The sequence below is a fragment of the Globicephala melas genome, chromosome 8, assembly GCF_963455315.2.
Source record: "Globicephala melas chromosome 8, mGloMel1.2, whole genome shotgun sequence".
Classification (NCBI taxonomy): Eukaryota; Metazoa; Chordata; class Mammalia; order Artiodactyla; family Delphinidae; genus Globicephala; species Globicephala melas.
The window spans coordinates 25,210,681-25,229,798 of record NC_083321.1 but is presented as its reverse complement, the minus strand read 5'-3'; the positions used below and the strand labels follow the sequence as shown (position 1 = coordinate 25,229,798).

Below are 19,118 nucleotides of genomic sequence, written 5' to 3'. Positions count from 1 at the left end.
TTCTTCTTAGCATTTTGAAGCAACTACGTGTAGGAGCTTCCTCCAATAAGCTAAGTAATGAACTCCCATTTAAAAATCATTCTGAGGCTTCCCTGGTGGCACAGTGGTTAAGAATCCACCTGCCAATACAGCGGACACGGGTTCGAGCCCTGGTCCAGGATGATCCCACGTGCCATGGAGCAACTAAGCTCATGCGCCACAGCTACTGAGCCTGCGCTCTAGAGCCTGCGCGCCACAAACCCTGAGCCCTTGCGCCACAACTATAGAAGCCCACACGCCTAGAGCCCGTGCTCCACAACAAGAAAAGCCACCGCAATGAGAAGCCTGCACACCGTAACAAAGAGTAACCCCCACTCACCACAACTAGAGGAAGCCCACACGCAGCAATGAAGACCCAATGCAGCCAAAAGTAAAATAAAATAAATTTTTTTAAAAAAACATTCTGGTTTATAACCTGATCACGCAGGCATCCTCCTTCTAAGAAGACATTTATTATATGTACCAAAGGTTTAACATGATTGCAAAATCCCCAAATTTGAAAAAAAAAAAAAGAGCGGGGAGTGGTTAAGTATTTGACAATTGAATTATCGGTCTCTTACGCCACTCATCTTTTCAGAGGTACCCCAGCGCTGGATCCCTGGATTCCCTGTTTTCAAATTCCCCTTAACAGCCCCCTTCCCTTCTTTCCTAACTCTGTCCCTACCCACCTGACCCAGAGTTACTTTGGAGGCCGCACCGATTTCCTTGGCAGCCAGCCCCAAGGCCAGCCAGCTGCCCTCCTGACTGTGACCTCTAGACATTGCTCTCCTGAAACAGATAAAGATTTGTTCTTTACAGGTGGGGATGCGTGAAAAACTCGAGGCACTTATCACCGTGACATAATTTTAAGCACGTATGTTCCAGACCCAACAACTAAAATACATGAATTGGTTCGTGTAATCTTCATTAAAAAAATTCCGCGAAGCGGATACTAATACTGCCCTCGCGTCACAGGTGAGGACACAGAAGCCCAAGACAGTTAAACAGCTGGCCGAGCCCCAGACCTAATCCACGGCGGGACGCGCTTTGCACCCAGCTGGTCTGAGCCTGCCGCGCGCATACCTCTGCCTGCGCGTGGGCTGTGCCGACGGCGGGGGTGGGATGCGGGCAGAGAGCGGCCGGCGCGGACTCGCAGGGCGCAGCACCCCGAAATACTTCCCACCTGGCTGTCTCGAAGGCGGGGTCCGCACCTTTTCCTCGCCCGCGGGGCCTCAGGTTACAGTCGGCCCCGGCCTGCACGTGACCGGCGGCGGCATGCGGCGCGCAGCGGCCGATCACAGGGCGGGGACTGGGCCTGGCGGAAGCCCCGCCCCATCCCGGGCCAGTTAACTGGCGGCCGCTGCGCTGCCATCCACTTCGCTGTGCGGCAGTCTGGGTCGGCGGTGTACGCGCGGCTGCGGCCATGGCCACGGTGCGGGAGAAGGCGGCGGCTCTCAACCTGACGGCTTTCCAGAGTCCCGCGCAGAGGCCTCCCAGTAGGTGTCGAGGACCCGGTCTGGGAACGCTGGGGGTCACGGGGCGGGCGGGGGGCGCAGGCTGAGGTTCTCGCGCGGGCGGGTCATCTCGCCAGGTACAGCTAGGTCCGCGGCCGCCTCCGAGAGCTCCGCACAGCTGTGGCCGTTCGGGCCGGCGCCCCCGCCGGTGAGCTGCTGTGCCGGACCCTGGTGCCCTCGCAGCCAGCTTTCTCCTAAGTTACCCGGACTTTTAACTTCACCGCGCACTAGTCTGTGCGCCAGCTGCGTGCCGGGCGCTTGCAGTAGGTCTCCAGACGTGCTGCACATCACTACTGGTTACTGTCTCAGCCACAAACCTTGACTCCACAATATGGTCAGGGGCCCAGTGCCTCTGTTGCCCAGTTTGTTGCCCAAACTCTTCCTGGGAGTGGTGAGAGGTTTCTGTTACATTAAGTTCTACCGGCAGGAACTTGGCATAAAAGGTATTTATTAGTTACACTTCCTGGATAAGCAGTATTTCAATGAGTAGAAGTTTTTGATTTTCCTTTTCAATGGTTGCATGAGATAAGAAGAAACACTGGTGAATTTTGCCAGCTTAATCATGTCCTGGAGGCAGGTTACTTAGGATGTTAGTATGCTAACATCTTGGTTTCTTTAAATGTCCAAACAATTGAACGGAATCGGATGATCGGTTCTAAAATTCCGATTTTAGCATACCCTACGTCTCAGTTAATAGAGTTAAGGGGTACAGATAATACTTGGCTCTTTTGTTTTCCTTTTAGAGAAGTTACAACTTTCCCCCCTTTCTGTAGCTACAATGTGGGTTGCTGTAGGAATTAGTTCCCTTATTATTAAGCCTTTCATTTGTAAAAGCAAACCAGTGAAACTGTGACTCCTTCCTCAAGATGACAGTGGTCAGTGGATTGACGTGGGACAAATTGGGTGCATCTCAGTGCCCCCAGTTTTCTGTTTAACTTACAATTAGTGATGCTCCTTTTAATCTTCAAAATGCTAATGATAAATTGTGATAGAGAACCACTTTTCATTTGTACTTTTCTAAGAACGATCTTAATATTAATCTTACTCTCCAATTAAAAGGATTCAAATAAGCGCATGATGGCTACATTCAGAATTTCTCCAGTGTTTACAGTGTGAAGAGAAGGGAAATACTTCATCGTTTAGGAATGTAAAATCAAATAATATTGGAAACAGTCTTGAGAATTCTTTAGGCTTACTTTCTGGGTGAAAGAAATTGCCAAATTGTGTGTGATTGAAAGTCCTGTCTTCTCTAACAGCTGAAATTCCTGTTCTGAGCTTTGGTCATTAGTGAACAGGTGCTTCGTATAAGGGAATATGTATTCAAAATTAAGTAGATGACTCTCAGAGGGAAGAGTTGAAGTGCTGGTCATCGAATTTGAACCCAAGGAAAGGACCACTGTCTTCTGCACACCAGGTGCAGTGGGCAGAGAAGGGCCCAGTGTGTTTTCTCATCTGTTTTGGTTGCTACAGTTGGAACCCTACCTGTTATCCTATGTTCATCCCCCTTCCCACTCTTTAGTTGCCTTGTCACAGTCCTAGCGAGCATGGTAATGGGAGCCTGTGTTCTTGGTTCCCTGCCATTCTCTTTCTGTGTCCTCTGGCAAGCAGCTTTGTATTTTTGTTCCTCTACCTATTAGTAATCCTTCCATAGTTTAAAGGGGCTGTAACAACCAGGGACCTGATTTATGTAGAAGAAATAAAGTCTGCATGCTAACCTTTAGTAAGTAATTTGAAGAAATTTGTCTTTTAATATAGACAAGCAAGAAAGTGGTATGTTATCCTGTTATCCCTTTATACTGTAACCTAATTCTTTGAATTCACCTGGTATCACTTTTCCAGGGAGCTCAAAGTACTTCCCATATGCTATCTCATTAATCTGTATGAATTAAAGCAGGGGCCAGTGCCTACTTTTGTTAATAGTTCTCTAAACATATTCTAAAATTGTTCTTTATTTATTTTACGTAGTTTACCTGCAGCCTTCTTTTCAGAGGCAATGTCAGTCTTCAGCATGACATCTCTAATGCTGTGTAAGAGGAAAACAAACTTTGGATTACCAAAACCAATATGCAGTAAAAGTGTTGCAGTATTGATACTGGCGTATAGGAAGTTTTCCCCACTCAGCACATCTGCCTAGTTTTAACACTCAAAGCACAGCTCTCTACATTTATCTATTTTCATGACGTTTTGGTTAATGTCTAATAAATGTAGTCCTTTTCCTTTGTCTTAACAATTCTGTGAGTAATGTTTTAAAACCTCTTTTGAAAAAAAATAATTCTTAAGAAAAATTCTCTCAAATCCTAAATGATTTAGGATTTTACATACTTGTTATCTTCTGATGAGGAGTTAAATCTTCTGGTATGTGTCACATTTGTCATCTCGCCTGCTAGTGGTCTTTATTTGACTGACTACTGTTCAGCACTTGACCTCATCATCCAAGTGGTATGAATAGGTAGAGGGTAAACTCTTTGAGGGTGGGGACTGTGTCTTCTTAGTTCAAAGAAAGGAAGAGGAAGAAAGAGACCTTCCTTTTTTTAACTTTTTAAATAAACTTAAACATTTTTAGAATAGATTTAGATTTACAAAAAGTCACTAAGTTAGTGCTTAGAGTTCCCATATGCCCTTCACTCAGTTTCCCTTATGATTAACATCTTACATTTAGTGTAATACATTTGTCACAATTAGTGAACCGATATTGATAGTCCATACTTTTACTCAGGTTTCCTTAGTTTTTGCCTAATATCCTTTTTCTGTTCCAGGGTCCCATCCAGTATATTACATTACAGTGAATCCACATGTCCTTCGGCTCTTCTAGATTGAGACAATTTCCCCTTTCGTTTTTATACGTCTGTTAATTGCTGGGTACGTGCCAGCCACTTTACATATATATCTTAGATGACCTTCACAGTAACTGAGAGCAGTGGAATTAACTCTGTTTTGCACCAGAAAAGTTAGGCAGTTTGCCCAAGATTGCATTATTAGTAATGATGGAGCCAAGAATAGAGAACCAAGTTCTCTGGGACTCCAGAACCCACACTCTCGTCTTTTTCTATTCACAGAACCTAGCACTGTGCCTGCTGCATTAACACAAGTTTCCATGTCTAAACAGTATTCAATTAACCTAGGGTTTCTGAACCTCAGCGCTGCTGACATTTTCTTTGTTGTTGCGGGAGCTGGCCTGTCACTGTAGAATGTTAAGCAGTGTCCCTGGCCCGTCTACCCACTAAACATCCGTAGCATTTCTCCCTCAGCTTATAACAACCAAAAATGGCTCCAGACATTGCCAAATGTCCGGGGGGAGTAAAATCACCCACTAGAACCACTGTGTTAACCCTTCTTTAAAATATTTTAATAGTTGGCAGTAATCTACAACTAACAAGTATTGAATAATTTGAACCTCTGTGAAGTATAAGGAAATTTGAATGAAATAAGGCACTAGCTCACTGTTTCTTTAAGTTTTGTGCAAAACTGCCTAACATGAGCTCTCTGAATTCTTTTCTTTTGTGTGTGTTGGGGGTGGGGGCAGTGTAATGTCCAAAATTGAAAATACAATTGTTACATATTCATTTAGAAGTAGCATGTTTTAGTAACTCTTGTGTGTATGTTTACCTTACAGTGGGATCCAGTTTTATAATGTGCCTATTGATCTTCTAAGGAGTTAATATAATCTCACTGATTGAAATGATTATAGAATTGTTTTCACCCTTAAATTGGTTTTCACAGCAGGGCCATAGTTGATGCTGATTATCCCCTTGTGACTTAATAAGTAAATGTAATTTCTTGACCTATCTGCCTTATGACTTGATTTTTAAGGAATTATTATTATAATAACTTGATTATTTAGTGTACCTTTTTAGAAATAAAGATGATTTTTTTTTTTTTTTTTTTTTTTTCGATACGCAGGCCTCTCACTGTTGTGGCCTCTCCCGTTGCGGAGCACAGGCTCCGGATGCGCAGGCTCAGCGGCCATGGCTCACGGGCCCAGCCGCTCCGCGGCATGTGGGATCTTCCCGGACCGGGGCACGAACCCGTGTCCCCTGCATCAGCAGGCGGACTCTCAACCACTGCGCCACCAGGGAAGCCCAGTAAAGATGATTATTAGTAGTGTCACAAATACACATAAGTCCAATATTAGAAGTTTAACTTTTTTATGGCTGGTAAACTTTTTTGGTAGATTTCAAACACATGCAAAGGATGGGTCTTTGCTTTTGAAAAATAGCTATTGTTTTCACACAGATAAAGAAGAGCCTGCTTGAAAACTGAATGTTAAGTAGCCTAGGTTTATACAGTGCTCAAGAGCATGTGTAGTATGTTATAGATCTAGTTTAAAACAGTTTCTGAGCCTCTTGATAGCTTCTCAAAGCTTTTTATTCGACAGGTCAAATTTGTTCCTATGCTTCATTTCTTACATATTTTGTTTGGTGTTCAATGACCATGTCTAAATGGAAAGAGATACAATTTTAGTCTCTAAAGTCCTGCAAATCAGCAGTTTAGACCTGAAACATACCTTAAACATAGTGTTTAATTCTTGTATCAGTAAATGAAGAAAACAAATTATAAAAGTTAAGTCTGTTTTTCAGGGTTATCGCAGCTGGTCTCTAGACTTTGATCATTAGGTCATGATGCTTTTAGAACATGCTTAACCAAATGTAAACAAAGAAGCATCAAGATGCAGACAGTGATGAATGTTAAAGAATTGTCAAGCTCATATGCAAGTGAAGTTTGAGGACAAGCTGAAGCTTAAATTCTGATTGCTAGACTTACAAAACATTCATTGTATACTTTGGGTCTCTCGAATCCTGTTTAGAAGTCACAATAATTCATCTTCCTGGGCCATGGTCAGCAATACCAATGTTCATTTCAGCTCTTAGATGATGATCAATAAGAAGTTTCAAATCAGCATGTGGGGGATCTATGTTCAACTGGTGAAGTCAGCATTAAAAAAACAGGTTATCCTGGTGTGGGTTTTGGCACATTTACTCGTCAAGTCCAGGGTAGATTATGTATTAAAATATCTGTACGAACATGAGTTAGTTTGGGTCTACGGGTGGTGATGCTTAAGGGGAAATATCCCAGGATATTTGCAACCAGGATGCAATGGTTGGGAATTAATGGTCAGTGAGAACAGAGGGGACCTGAAAGGGCTGAATTATATTATTCCTGGAGAACTCTGGAAACATTGTATGGCTCACAGGTGCCTACTATCCTGCTCTAACCTGTTCTTTAATCTTTTATACTTTGTTATCCAACCTGCAAGACGTCCTGATTTTCCATATTTAAACAGCAAGTTAATATGGGGAAATATATTCTTTATTTCTTAATGCCTCTGTGAAGATTAGCCTTTTTCACATCATTGAGGCTCTCACCCCCATCAGTTGTCTTATTGATCTCAAATTAATAACTGAGTCAGCCTTATCTTTTAGGGTTTTTATGCTAACTTACTTGTAGCTCAACTGTTATGATTTATGTGTTTCATCTTTAATATTACTAGCCCAGAAGTCTGTTTTGTTGGTACTTAATAGGCAATCTGAGCTCTACAAGTTTGAACCTTGCTTATTTTCCTTTCCTGTGTACTATGGATAGTATATATCATAGAATTATGATAACTATCTTATTTTAGGTGTAATGACTACTAAGTGTTTTTAAATAGCTTGGTTAAGGATTCAAAAATCTTAAAGTTGTTTTTTTTGTTTGTTTCTTTAATCTCATTGGCTCACTTAAAGCTCTTTCAGTTAATCCAAGTCTTCAATGGAAGGTAAATGCTAAAACTATCTGCTTTTTTTTTTCAAAGCTTTTTTTAAAAAAATTATTTAATTTATTTATTTTTGGCTGCACTGTGTGTTTGTGGCTTCACGTGGGCTTTTTCTAGTTGCGGCGAGCGGGGGCTACACTTCGTTGCAGTGAGCGGGCTTCTCATTGCGGTGGCTTCTCTTGTTGTGGAGCATGGGCTCTAGGCACAAGGGCTTCAGTAGTTGTGGTGCATGGTGTTAGTTGCTCTGCAGCATATGGGATCTTCCCGGACCAGGGCTCGAACCCATGTCCTCTGCATTGGCAGGGGGATTCTTAACTACTGCACCACCAGGGAAGTCCTGCTGACTTACTTTTTTTTTTTTTTTTTTTTTTTGTGGTACGTGGGCCACTCACTGTTGTGGCCTCTCCCGTTGCGGAGCACAGGCTCCGGACGTGCAGGCTCAGCGGCCATGGCTCACAGGCCCAGCCGCTCCGTGGCATGTGGGATCTTCCCGGACCAGGGTACGAACCCGTATCCCCTGCATCGGCAGGCAGACTCTCAACCACTGCGCCACCAGGGAAGCCCTGACTTACTTTTAATATATTTATATTTAAGTACTAAGAAAAGCTAGTATATATTTACTATCTGTAAAACTGAGGGGGAAAAAAATACTGAAGGTAAGTTTGTTTAATTCACTGAGCCTCAATTTCTTCAAAATAGGATTATTAATAACTATTTTAGAGAAGTTTATCAGTTTATTAAATGAGAGAAGGCAGAGTCATATTGTAAGTCCTCAAATGTTAGCTACTATTAATATAATGAAGATTTGAAAAAAGACTAAAGAACAGACATTAAGTTCATTTAAATCTCAGCTATAATCTCTGGTATGTTAGGAAGTTAAGAATATTAAATGCTAATCCTCCTTTTATTTAGTCATAGTGGCTGGAAACAGTACAGCTACTCCTAGTTCTGGATACCAGGGGAATGACCTGGACATATTTTGAGATTCCATCCAGTGCATGATTGTGGCTCTACTCAGTAGAGACTAAATACAGTACCAGTAGTAAGTCTAGTTTCAGCTTGATTTATCTAGTTGAGTCTCCATAATTCAGTTCTTAAAACTGCTCACATATTTGGAAAACTAGCATCCATTACGTCCTTCTTTGTTTAGTAATGAATTATGAAGTATCTGGAATTTTTTTTTTTTTTTTTTTTTTTTTTTTTTGCGGTACGCGGGCCTCTCACTGTTGTGGCCTCTCCCGTTGCGGAGCACAGGCTCCGGACGCACAGGCTCAGCAGCCATGGCTCACGGGCCCAGCCGCTCTGCGGCATGTGGGATCTTCCCAGACTGGGGCACGAACCCGTGTCCCCTGCATCGGCAGGCGGACTCTCAACCACTGCGCCACCAGGGAAGCCCTGGAATTTTAAAATATAATTTTGATAATTAAAAACAATCTTGCTGGGACTTCCCTGGAGATCCCATGAGATCACCATGTCAAAGAGGTCTTTTCTGACCTCCTATCTAAAACACCATTCTCTTTCTTACCTGGCTTTATTTTTCTTCTTGGCACTGATCTAACATATACATAGTGTCTGTATCTTCCCACAAAGAATAAGTCTATAAGAACAGGGACTTTATTTTGCCCACTCTTGTATCCTAGCACGTAGAACAGTGTTTAGCATATAGTAGGCACTACATTTTTCTTTTTTTGCGGTACGCGGGCCTCTCACTGTTGTGGCCTCTCCCGTCGCGGAGCACAGGCTCCGGACACGCAGGCTCAGCACTACATTTTTTAATGAGTTGCTACTAATAATTTCATATTTCAATAATAAGCTGCTCTCATAATTGTTTCTTATTAATAACTTTGGAGGTTTGCTTAAGGATTGCTTAGACCTTATTACAAATGAGTGCGGTAACTGTGATTTTTCCCATTCCAGGTTTCAGTGTAGCCCAGAAGCCATTTGGAGCCACATACGTATGGAGCAGCATTATAAACACTCTTCAAACACAAGTGGAGGTGAAAAAACGAAGGCATCATTTAAAAAGACACAATGACTGTTTTGTTGGTTCGGAAGCTGTGGATGTCATTTTTTCTCACCTAATTCAGAATAAATACTTTGGTGATGTAGATATTCCTCGGGCCAAAGTGGTGAGAGTGTGTCAAGCACTTATGGACTACAAAGTATTTGAAGCAGTTCCGACCAAAGTCTTTGGAAAAGACAAAAAACCTACATTTGAAGATAGTAGTTGCAGCCTTTATAGATTCACAACGATACCTAACCAAGACAGTCAATTAGGCAAAGAGAACAAACTGTTTTCACCTTCCAGGTTAGTCTATGTTAGATTTTCATTTAATATTGGCAGGGGGAGGGGCCTCTTTAGTGCAGTAGGTAGCGTGTCTCATAATATTGGCAGGGGGGATATTGGCAGGATTTTGTCTACTTTTTTTGTTAGTTTGTTTGTTTTTTGTTTTTTGCGTTACGCGGGCCTCTCACTACTGTGGCCTCTCCCGTTGCGGGGCACAGGCTCCAGACGCGCAGGCTCAGCGGCCATGGCTCACGGGCCCAGCCGCTCCGCGGCATGTGGGATCTTCCCGGACGGAGGAATGAACCTGTGTCCCCTGAATTGGCAGGCGGACTCTCAACCACTGCGCCACCAGGGAAGCCCTTGTCTACTTTTTAATGAGATGCTGACTGTCTGTTATTTTTGGAACAGTAAATTAGGCTAAAATCTGGGTCTGTGGGTAAATTTGATAAAGTAGAGCAAACCTTTGTTTATTTGGTATCTCCTAGAATTCTCGTTTGTTCATATATTTAGCAGAAACCATCAACAAACTTTGATTTTTCTGCTTCAGGTTACAATTAGAGTATAAAAAATGTTAGAGAGTTTATACACTAAGTGGTATGAGAACAGGAGAGGTGAAGACAAGCAGGTGGGTTGTCGCTAGAATCCAGAAAATAGCAGATGTGAAATATGAAAGGAGCCAGTATGCAGAAAGTTTCATAGGACATTTTAAGGAGTTTGCACGTGATCACACAGATGTTGGAGAGGCCACAGAAAGATGTTAAGCATGATGAGATTGTATTTTAAGCAGCTATATGGACAGCCTAATGGGGAGAGGAATCTTGGAATATTGTGGTCTACAGATGAGGGGGAAGTAGGCAGCAGTGGTGGAGAAGCAGGAGTCATTTAAAGGGAGCCTGGGGGACAGAATTGTAGAACCCAGTGATTGAAATGGGTGTAGGTGATAAGTGCATAGCTAACTTAGTTATTTGTCATGAGATAAAACTTCTCCCTTTTATTCCCCTCAGCTAAGCTTTGAAAAGGTGACCACGTAATTGAAGCTCTTACAATTCAGATCTGACCCAAAGTCAGAGTTTTAGTGTATTGACTTTCAAATGTTTTTTTAAACTCTAAAACATGATAAAATTTACCTCTCTCTATATAAGAAGGAAGTAGGAGAATAAGGTAGGGCACAGTCAGTACTTTCCAAATGTAGGTCCATGTGCTTTATCTGAAACCTTTGGGAACAAATGCGTTTAGGAATTTGGAACTTTGGAGATTTTAGAAAGGTCATTATGTACATATATCATTTACTAGATCACACTCTGAGAGGGGTCTGGGATAGCATCTGGTAATCAAACACATTAGTATTTCTGCAGTGAAAATATTCACACTAACTGGGATAGATAAAGGCTGTGATAGTCTCAGAACAGGTTTTGTCACTATATGAATTCTGAATAAACTTTAAGTTTTATAAAGCTTTTTGGGTTTCAGAATTATGAATAAGACATTATAGTTCTGTATTTGAGCACTATCTACCAGAGAATGCCCCAGAAAGAGAGAGAACTAATAAAAACAGTAAGCATAATGAAGTTTGACTGTGTTTGATTATGTTTTAAAATTGGCGACTAACGTTTTAGTCATTGAATTACTTAAATCTAAATGCTCAAAGGAGAATTTATGTAGAGTGTGTATATTCAGGCTTGAGAAAGAAGGTGGGATGTTTTTATATTTCATTCTACTCTTAGAATTTGTATTTGTTATGTTTTTGCTCTGAAATACATAAACTTTCTAGAAACTTAGCTCTCAGATTCAAAAATATTTCTGTAGGCTTACTAGTAAACAGGAATTTATGAAATAAATTCATTTTAGGTATGCAGATGCATTATTTAAGTCCTCTGATATCAAATCTGCAAGTTTAGAGGATCTGTGGGAAAATCTGAGTTTAAAGCCTGCCGAATCCCCTCACGTAAATATCTCTGCAAACTTGTCTCCACAAGGTAAGCTAAAGATGATACAGGAAGAAATAGAAGACTAACTTCAAATAAAGTTATTTAAATTTTTTCAATCTTAACCTTTATTAGAATTTAGATATTCAGAGCATAAAGAAAGAGCACACTGTGTATTAAAGCTGTTTATATTAAGTTTTAACAGAGGTCTATTATCTTTAACAAATAGATCAGTGTTGCAATTCTGGAACACTGACTTTTGTCCTATCAGCTGGCAGAGATTCAAATCTGAAATGTTTTACATGCAGATTTTAAAAAATTTATTTGAAATCTGCTCTCAGATATATCTTTCCCTAAAATTTTATTAGGTTAAATAAAAATTTGAGAATTATATTAAAACATTAACAGGGTTATATGTTCTTCCTTGTCTGTGGCAATGGAATGTGGTTTTAATGACTGATTTCCACCTTCCCTCCCCCATCCCATTTGTGGAAACCCTGAGCGGAATAATCTGCAGCCAATGGTTTCAAACCAGTTTTCAGATTGAATGAATCATTCTTTCTTCCAAGGTCCTTATTAACATGTTATATGACTTGATCTCTTATCAAGCCGTATTGCTTTTTACAGTACAAAAATGAAAAGAATTCCTGTTGTCCAAAGTCTGTTCTCCTACACTTTAAACAAATCTTGAATTGTTTTACTTTGTTATAAGAAACTACTTCATAAAATTGACTCTCTCTCTTCTTCTTTTTTTTTTCTTTTGCCACAAGTTTATTAGCTTAGACCTGCCTAGGCAGATATTGTGGTGAGCATGTAGTAACTATTAATCGTTACCTTTCCCCTTGTTATTTTCCCTGTGCAGTTGTTAATGAAGTATGGCAAGAAGAAACAGTTGGGCGTCTGCTACAACTTATAGACCTTCCACTCCTTGACTCCCTCCTCAAACGGCAAGAGGTGGTACCTAAAGTTACTCAACCTAAGAGGCAGCCTGACTTGGTCAGCAACAGGAACTATCTGGATCGAGGGATTCTCAAGGCTTACAGTGAATCTCAGTATGTGGAAATACATATAATAATTTGAGTGTGTTTATAGGAAGATATTAGTTTTAAGATAATCTTTTGACTTCTTCTGTCCATACAATCAGATATGCTTTGTCAATTGATATTATCAGTATTGGGAAAAATGAACAAAATTACCTTGGTCAAAATTACCGAGATTTAAATGTCATTATTTTTCATATTCATTTTTGTTTCACATATATCTCACTTGCACATCAAGTGAAGAAAATTATTATGTTCCATCTTCTTTGTTAAAATGTAGGGCTGTCTGCTCTCTTAAAGCTGTCTGGTCTTCAAACGGACCTGGAACAAAATGAACAGATTTGTCAAATTCTTAGACTCCTTTGACTATATATGCTTTTATAGTCTTCTAGAATGTGTATTAAATATGTGTTTTTCGAAATTGAGTTATTTGTAGTGAGGTGGATGGACCTAGAGACTGTCACACAGAGTGAAGTAAGTCAGAAAGAGAAAAACAAACACCATATGCTAACACATATATATGGAATCTAAAAAGAAAAAAAATGGTTCTGATGAACCTAGGGGCAGGACAGGAATAAAGACGCAGATGTAGAGAATGGACTTGAGGACAAGGGGAGGGGGAAGGGTAAGCTGGGACAATGTGAGAGACTGGCATGGACATATATACAGTACCAAATGTAAAATAGATAGCTAGTGGGAAGCAGCCGCTTAGCACAGGGAGATCAGCTCAGTGCTTTGTGACCACCTAGAGGCGTGGGATAAGGAGGGTGGGAGGGAGATGCAAGAGGGAGGGGATATGGGGATGTATGTATACATATAGCTGATTGACTTTGTTATACTGCAGAAACTAACACAACATTATAAAGCAATTATAGTCCAATAAAGATGTTTAAAAAAAAGAATATATACTTATCCCATATGTATTATTATAAGTTAAGCATATATATATATTTATTGCATCACCAACTTCCTGGTTGTTGTGATAAAAATCTATTATTTTATATTGAGTTTACTATACTGTTCATACATGAGTCCTCTTTTAAGAATTAGTTCTGCCATTATATTTAGTTTTACAACCATATTAAAAATAATGATTAAAAACAACTAAGTATGTTTTTAAATTAACTAGTTTTATTGAAGAAACATCATGGAATAACTCTTGCTCTCACCTCTGACTACACTCTCCTGATTAAAAATTTGAAGGCTTAACTCCAGGTGCTAAGGGAATTATGATTTCATTTTTCCTTAAGGAGGAGTTCTATATTCCTTATAACCTTGAAACTCTTCCCCTAAGTAAAATTATTAAATGTTAAAATCTTGTATTTTCTAGTTTAATTTTTAGTGATTTTTGCCTTAGCAGATAGTGTTCCAGTAGTTAGGAAGATGCAAATGTTTGAAAGGAATACAACTTATATTTTTACTATACTTTACCATTTCTGCATTCTAATGAATTATTAATAAACAATTGAATGTCAAAAGGTACCTTAAACCCTTATGTGAAAAAATTAATCCCAACATACTACTTATTGAACTCTATATAAAGAGGAAGCTTATTATTCTACAAGAATTTAAATTACATTTCTACAATCTAAAGTAACATGTGAAAAAAATTTATGATTACCTTAAATTTTAAGTACAGAATCAGAAATTGACCTTAAAGTTCATCTGTCTACATCTTATGATGAAGCTGATGACTAGAGGAAATGATATGACCTGGGTGGTGGCAGAATTAATTGTCCTGAGTCCACAGCAGTGGAGGACATGATTTTTTTTTAAACTATATATATTAACAAATTGAATATTAAAAGTTAGTCATTCTGCAGATAAATGGATAAAGAAGATGTGGCACATATATGCAATGGAATATTACTCAGCCATAAAAAGAAACAAAATTGAGTTATTTGTAGCGAGGTGAATGGACCTAGAGACTGTCATACAGAGTGAAGTAAGTCAGAAATTGAAAAACAAATACTGTATACTAACACATATATATGGAATCTAAAAAAAAAAAAGGTTCTGAAGAACCTAAGGGCAAGACAGGAATAAAGATGCAGACGTAGAGAATGGACTTGAGGACACAGAGAGGGGAAAGCGTAAGCTGGGACGAAGTAAGAGAGTGGCGTGGACATATATACACTACCAAATGTAAAATAGATATAGCTAGTGGGAAGCAGCTGCATAGCACAGGGAGATCAGCTCGGTGCTTTGTGACCACCTAGAGAGATGGGATAGGGAGGGTGGGAGGCAGACGCAAGAAGGAGGAGATATGGGGATATATGTATATGTATAGCTGATTCACTTTGTTATACAGCAGAAACTAACACACCATTGTAAAGCAATTATACTCCAATAAAGACATTAAAAAAAAAACTTAGTCATTCTGTTCCTTGAAATGTAGCAATTTTCTTAAGTTACCCAACTGGCATTTTATTAGAAATGGTAATTAATAGTTAATTATTTTGAAACCGTACCTTATCTTCCTGTATTCTCTTCTAGCCAAAGTCAGAGATGATAGATCATACACAGAGCTTTGAAGTAAGCAATACTATATTAGAAAAATGCTGGTCTAAGAGTCAGATCTGGGATCTAGCCCTACCTGGGACCCTGAGCAAGCAACTTAGAGTTTCTGGACCTCCATAGTAAATTTAAGGAGCAGAGTTTGAATTTTGATGTTTTTCTCAGGCCTATATTGTAGTGGATGGATTCTGTTTTCACTTAAAAAAAAAAGACATATTAAACCCAACTTTTTATCTGTGATTCATGATCTAACTATATATTAAAAAGAATTACACATCTCTTTATCTAGGTGTTTAGAGATTTATTCTGGTAGGAAACTTGAAATAGCTAGTAAATTAGGTACTGAGTGTATGTTGGTTATCCTTTGCTTTTTAAAATAATAATTATTTTCTCCCATAGGGAAGATGAGTGGCTTTCTTCAGCAATTGACTGCTTGGAATACCTTCCAGACCAGATGGTTGTAGACATAAGCAGAAACTTTCCTGAGCAACCAGATAGAACAGACTTAGTGAAAGAACTTCTGTTTGATGCCATTAGCAAATATTACAGTAGTAGGGAACCTCTGTTAAATCACCTATCTGATGTTCATAATGGAATTGCAGAACTCCTAGGTAAGTAAGATGTTACTGGATACAAGAATTTCTCTTTTGGAGGGAACAGGAAAACGTTACTTGTCCTCAAAATTAACCAAAATGGTACTACTTCAAGCTGAGAGTGGATCTGGATTAATCCATGGAAAGTGTGTTTTTTCCAAAACTTCTAGGCCTCATTTGGAAAGAGGCTTTAATAAGCTCTGAAGTTATTCAGGGACTTCTGGTTGCTACAGGAGAATGCTGCTCTCATTCACTGGAAGCTTAATAAGCATAGAGTAGCAGTTCTCTTTTTCAGAAAGTGTTATCAGCACTATCACCATTCCCCCTTCATTCTCTTCACAATGGCAGACACTCTGCTTTGTCTCTGTACCAGTGAGCCAGACTGTTCCATATGGCTTGTTGAAAACAAGTTGCAGGTTTCAGAGAATCCTTTATTTTTCTCAGGTAGAGTTGGATACATCAGTACTGTATACAAAGTGTACCCTCGAAATGTAGTGAATTATTGGAAAACATAGACTGAGAATTTATTTACAAACCAAGTTAGATTTAACATCTTAAGATTTGTGTACAACAAGGACTTAGGACTGGCCAATTTGAGTATAGGCTTTTTTTTTTTTAATTATTTATTTTTGGCTGTGTTGGGTCTTCGTTGCTGCGTGCGGGCTTTCTCTAGTTGCGGCAAGCAGGGGCTACTCTTCCTTGAGGTGCATGGGCTTCACATTGCGGTGGCTTCTCTTGTTGCAGAGCATGGGCTCTAGGCACGCGGGCTTCAGTAGTTGTGGCATGTGGGCTCAGCAGTTGTGGCGCACAGGTTTAGTTGCTCTGCGGCATGCGAGATCTTCCCGGACCAGGGATTGAACCTGTGTCCGCTGCATTGGCAGGTGGATTCTTAACCACTGTGCCACCAGGGAAGTCCCAAGTACAGGCTTTCTTGATGGTATTGGTCATTCATTGTAATTCCTAGTCTTTTTGTTTTGCTTTTGAACATCATTTTGGATAAGTTTACTGATTAGCATAAGCTCTGACTTGAATTTTGTTCCCTTTGATATAGTCGTGTCTGGTCAAAATTAAAAGCATTTTTTTTCTTTTGACTGAAGTGAATGGGAAGACTGAAATAGCATTAGAAGCTACTCAGCTCTTTCTAAAGCTTTTGGATTCCCAAAATAGAGAAGAATTTAGAAGACTACTGTATTTCATGGCTGTTGCAGCACATCCTTCTGAATTGAAATTACAGAAAGAAGTAAGTCTTTTGTCTAAATGTTAATTGTATTCAGTATCTGTAATATTTATAGGACATATCCGTCATCAGCATGAATTATGCTGAAATGGATAGTAGCTATTAATATTTAACATTCCCTTTTATATTACAATTCTTAAAAATATATACCGTTGGGTGTGTGTTATTTTATTTTTATAGAGTGACAACCGAATGGTTGTGAAAAGGATATTCTCAAAAGCTATTGTTGACAATAAAAATTTATCCAAAGGCAAAACTGATCTTCTGGTACTCTTTTTAATGGATCATCAAAAAGATGTTTTTAAGGTAAAACTCTGAAAGTAGTTAAGTTGATCTTATGTAATAGATCACTAGATTAAAATGCATTTGAATAATGTTCCATCTTTTTTTTTTTTTTTTTTTTTTTTTAAGATTCCTGGAACTCTACATAAAATTGTCAGTGTTAAGCTCATGGACATTCAGAAGGGGAGAGATCCAAACAGAGACACAGGTAATCTGAGAAATACTACTTCCATGTCTCATGAGGATAAATTCCTGGTGTTTATTTGAAAGTGTTTTGCTGTAAGTAGTTGTACTTTAATTTCAACTAGACTCTAATTAATCTCCTCAGAGCCATCCAGACTTAGCTGAGAGCCTCCTTATTTCAAAAAGCAACTTGACAGGGTTCGAAAGTCAGCAGTGCTTAGCATCTTTACATGCATTTTACAAAATGGGGAAAAATATATATAAGTATAAAAGTGTTGCTTGATTTTTCTAGTTAAGTCTGAGGAATAGATTCATTAACTGAACTTTTTACTTTTAAACTTGAAGGATATATTTATTGCCAGAGAATTGATCAAAGTGATTATTCTGACCATACAAGGAAGACAACCAAGGATGAGCTAATGAATTTACTAAAAAATATTGATGAGGATTCAAAACTTTCTGCCAAAGAGAAGAAAAAATTGCTAGGTCAGTTCTATAAGTGTCACCCAGACATCTTTATTGAGTATTTTGGGGACTGAGTGTTCCAGTGTCTGTATATAACTTGTGTATTTTAAGAATAAATTAATGTATCCTAAAGATCCAATCACATTGTAATATTGGATGTTCTTCTAGATATGAAACTGTACTTAATAAAACTTTTTTGTATAACTTTTTGTGTCTGAAACTGAGTATTAGATGGTGTATTGCTGTTAAGTATTGACCTCTTTTAGGTGGGTTGATTTATAATTATTGTGCACGACACTTAATAGAACATCCTAGGAATTTAAATGATATGACATTGCAGTGTTTATATAAGAAAGTATTAAACAGTAAGGAAGTCTGTAATTACAAGTTAATAGGAGTATGGTTTGTACCTTGAAAGGTATACTTCTTAAAGATACAAGATAGAAACTTAGGCTATGCTACAGTGAATTTGTCAATTACCATAAACTGTAGACAAGTAAAAATTGAGCTGTCCTAATGCTTTTGAAAACTTCAACATCTTTTAAAGCTTATTGTGGAAAATTTCAAACATATATAAATATGGGGAGAACAGAATAATGAACTCTCATGTACTCATCATCCAGTTTCAACAGTTGTCAACCCATGGCCAATCTTGTTTAATCTACTCTGTGCTCCCACCTCAGCAAATTTCATATATCCTATCACTTCATCTATAAAGTTTCAGTATGTATAGCTAAAAGATAAGGACATTAAAAACATAACCACAGGGACCTCCCTGGTGGCTCAGTGGTTAAGAATCCGCCTGCTAATGCAGGGGACATGGGTTCGAGCCCTGGTCCAGGAAGATCCCACATGCTGCGGAGCAACTAAGCCCATGTGCCACAACTACTGAGCCTGCGCTCTGAAGCCCTCGAGCTACAACTACTGAGCTCATGTGCCACAACTACTGAAGCCCGTACACATAGAGCCCGTGCTCCGCAACAAGAGAAGCCACCGCAATAAGAAGGCTGCACACCACAATGAAGAGTAGCCCCTGCCCACTGCAGCTAGAGAAAGCCTGCACACAGCAACAAAAACCCAACGCAGACAAAAATAAAAAATTAAATTAAAAAAAACATAACCACAGTGTCATTACACACAAAGCCACAATTCCTTAATATCATCAAAATGCATTCAGTGTTCACATTTTCTGATCTCAAATGATTTTGACAGTTTATTCAAATAGGGATCTAAACAAAGTTCATAAAGTGCAATTGGTTAATGTGCTTCTTAAATCTTTTACTCTAGAGGTTTTTCTCTTTATCCCTC

At 39.2% G+C, this 19,118-nt stretch overlaps 1 protein-coding gene across 4 annotated transcripts; it reads left to right on the top strand.

The window, feature by feature from the left end:
• Window positions 1-1,153: 1,153 nt before the first annotated feature.
• On the top strand, window positions 1,154-17,985 carry DEPDC7 (DEP domain containing 7). Of its 4 annotated transcripts, none has more exons than XM_060304419.2 (10): window positions 1,156-1,514; window positions 7,253-7,284; window positions 9,199-9,589; window positions 11,417-11,544; window positions 12,356-12,545; window positions 15,450-15,661; window positions 16,741-16,883; window positions 17,061-17,186; window positions 17,292-17,370; window positions 17,691-17,985. In XM_060304419.2, exons 2-10 carry the CDS (start codon window positions 7,278-7,280, stop codon window positions 17,882-17,884), a joined length of 1,470 nt encoding a protein of 489 aa, XP_060160402.1. In that variant the 5' UTR covers window positions 1,156-1,514; window positions 7,253-7,277; the 3' UTR covers window positions 17,885-17,985. The 4 variants fall into 4 exon arrangements, with proteins under 4 accessions (XP_060160403.1, XP_060160402.1, XP_030720649.1 ...); XM_030864790.3 differs by lacking the exon at window positions 7,253-7,284 and adding an exon at window positions 4,289-4,391 and having other exon boundaries at window positions 1,159-1,514; XM_030864789.3 differs by lacking the exon at window positions 7,253-7,284 and having other exon boundaries at window positions 1,157-1,514.
• Window positions 17,986-19,118: the final 1,133 nt, after the last annotated feature.

Excerpts from the sequence above, each read along its gene's own strand:
- DEPDC7 (XM_030864789.3), top strand. The coding sequence starts at position 1,442 with ATGGCCACGGTGCGGGAGAAGGCGGCGGCTCTCAACCTGACGGCTTTC. Across the intron at positions 1,515-9,198 it reads TCCCGCGCAGAGGCCTCCCA|GTTTCAGTGTAGCCCAGAAG; the intron begins GTAGGTGTCGAG and ends TTCCCATTCCAG. Across the intron at positions 12,546-15,449 it reads AAGGCTTACAGTGAATCTCA|GGAAGATGAGTGGCTTTCTT; the intron begins GTATGTGGAAAT and ends TTTCTCCCATAG.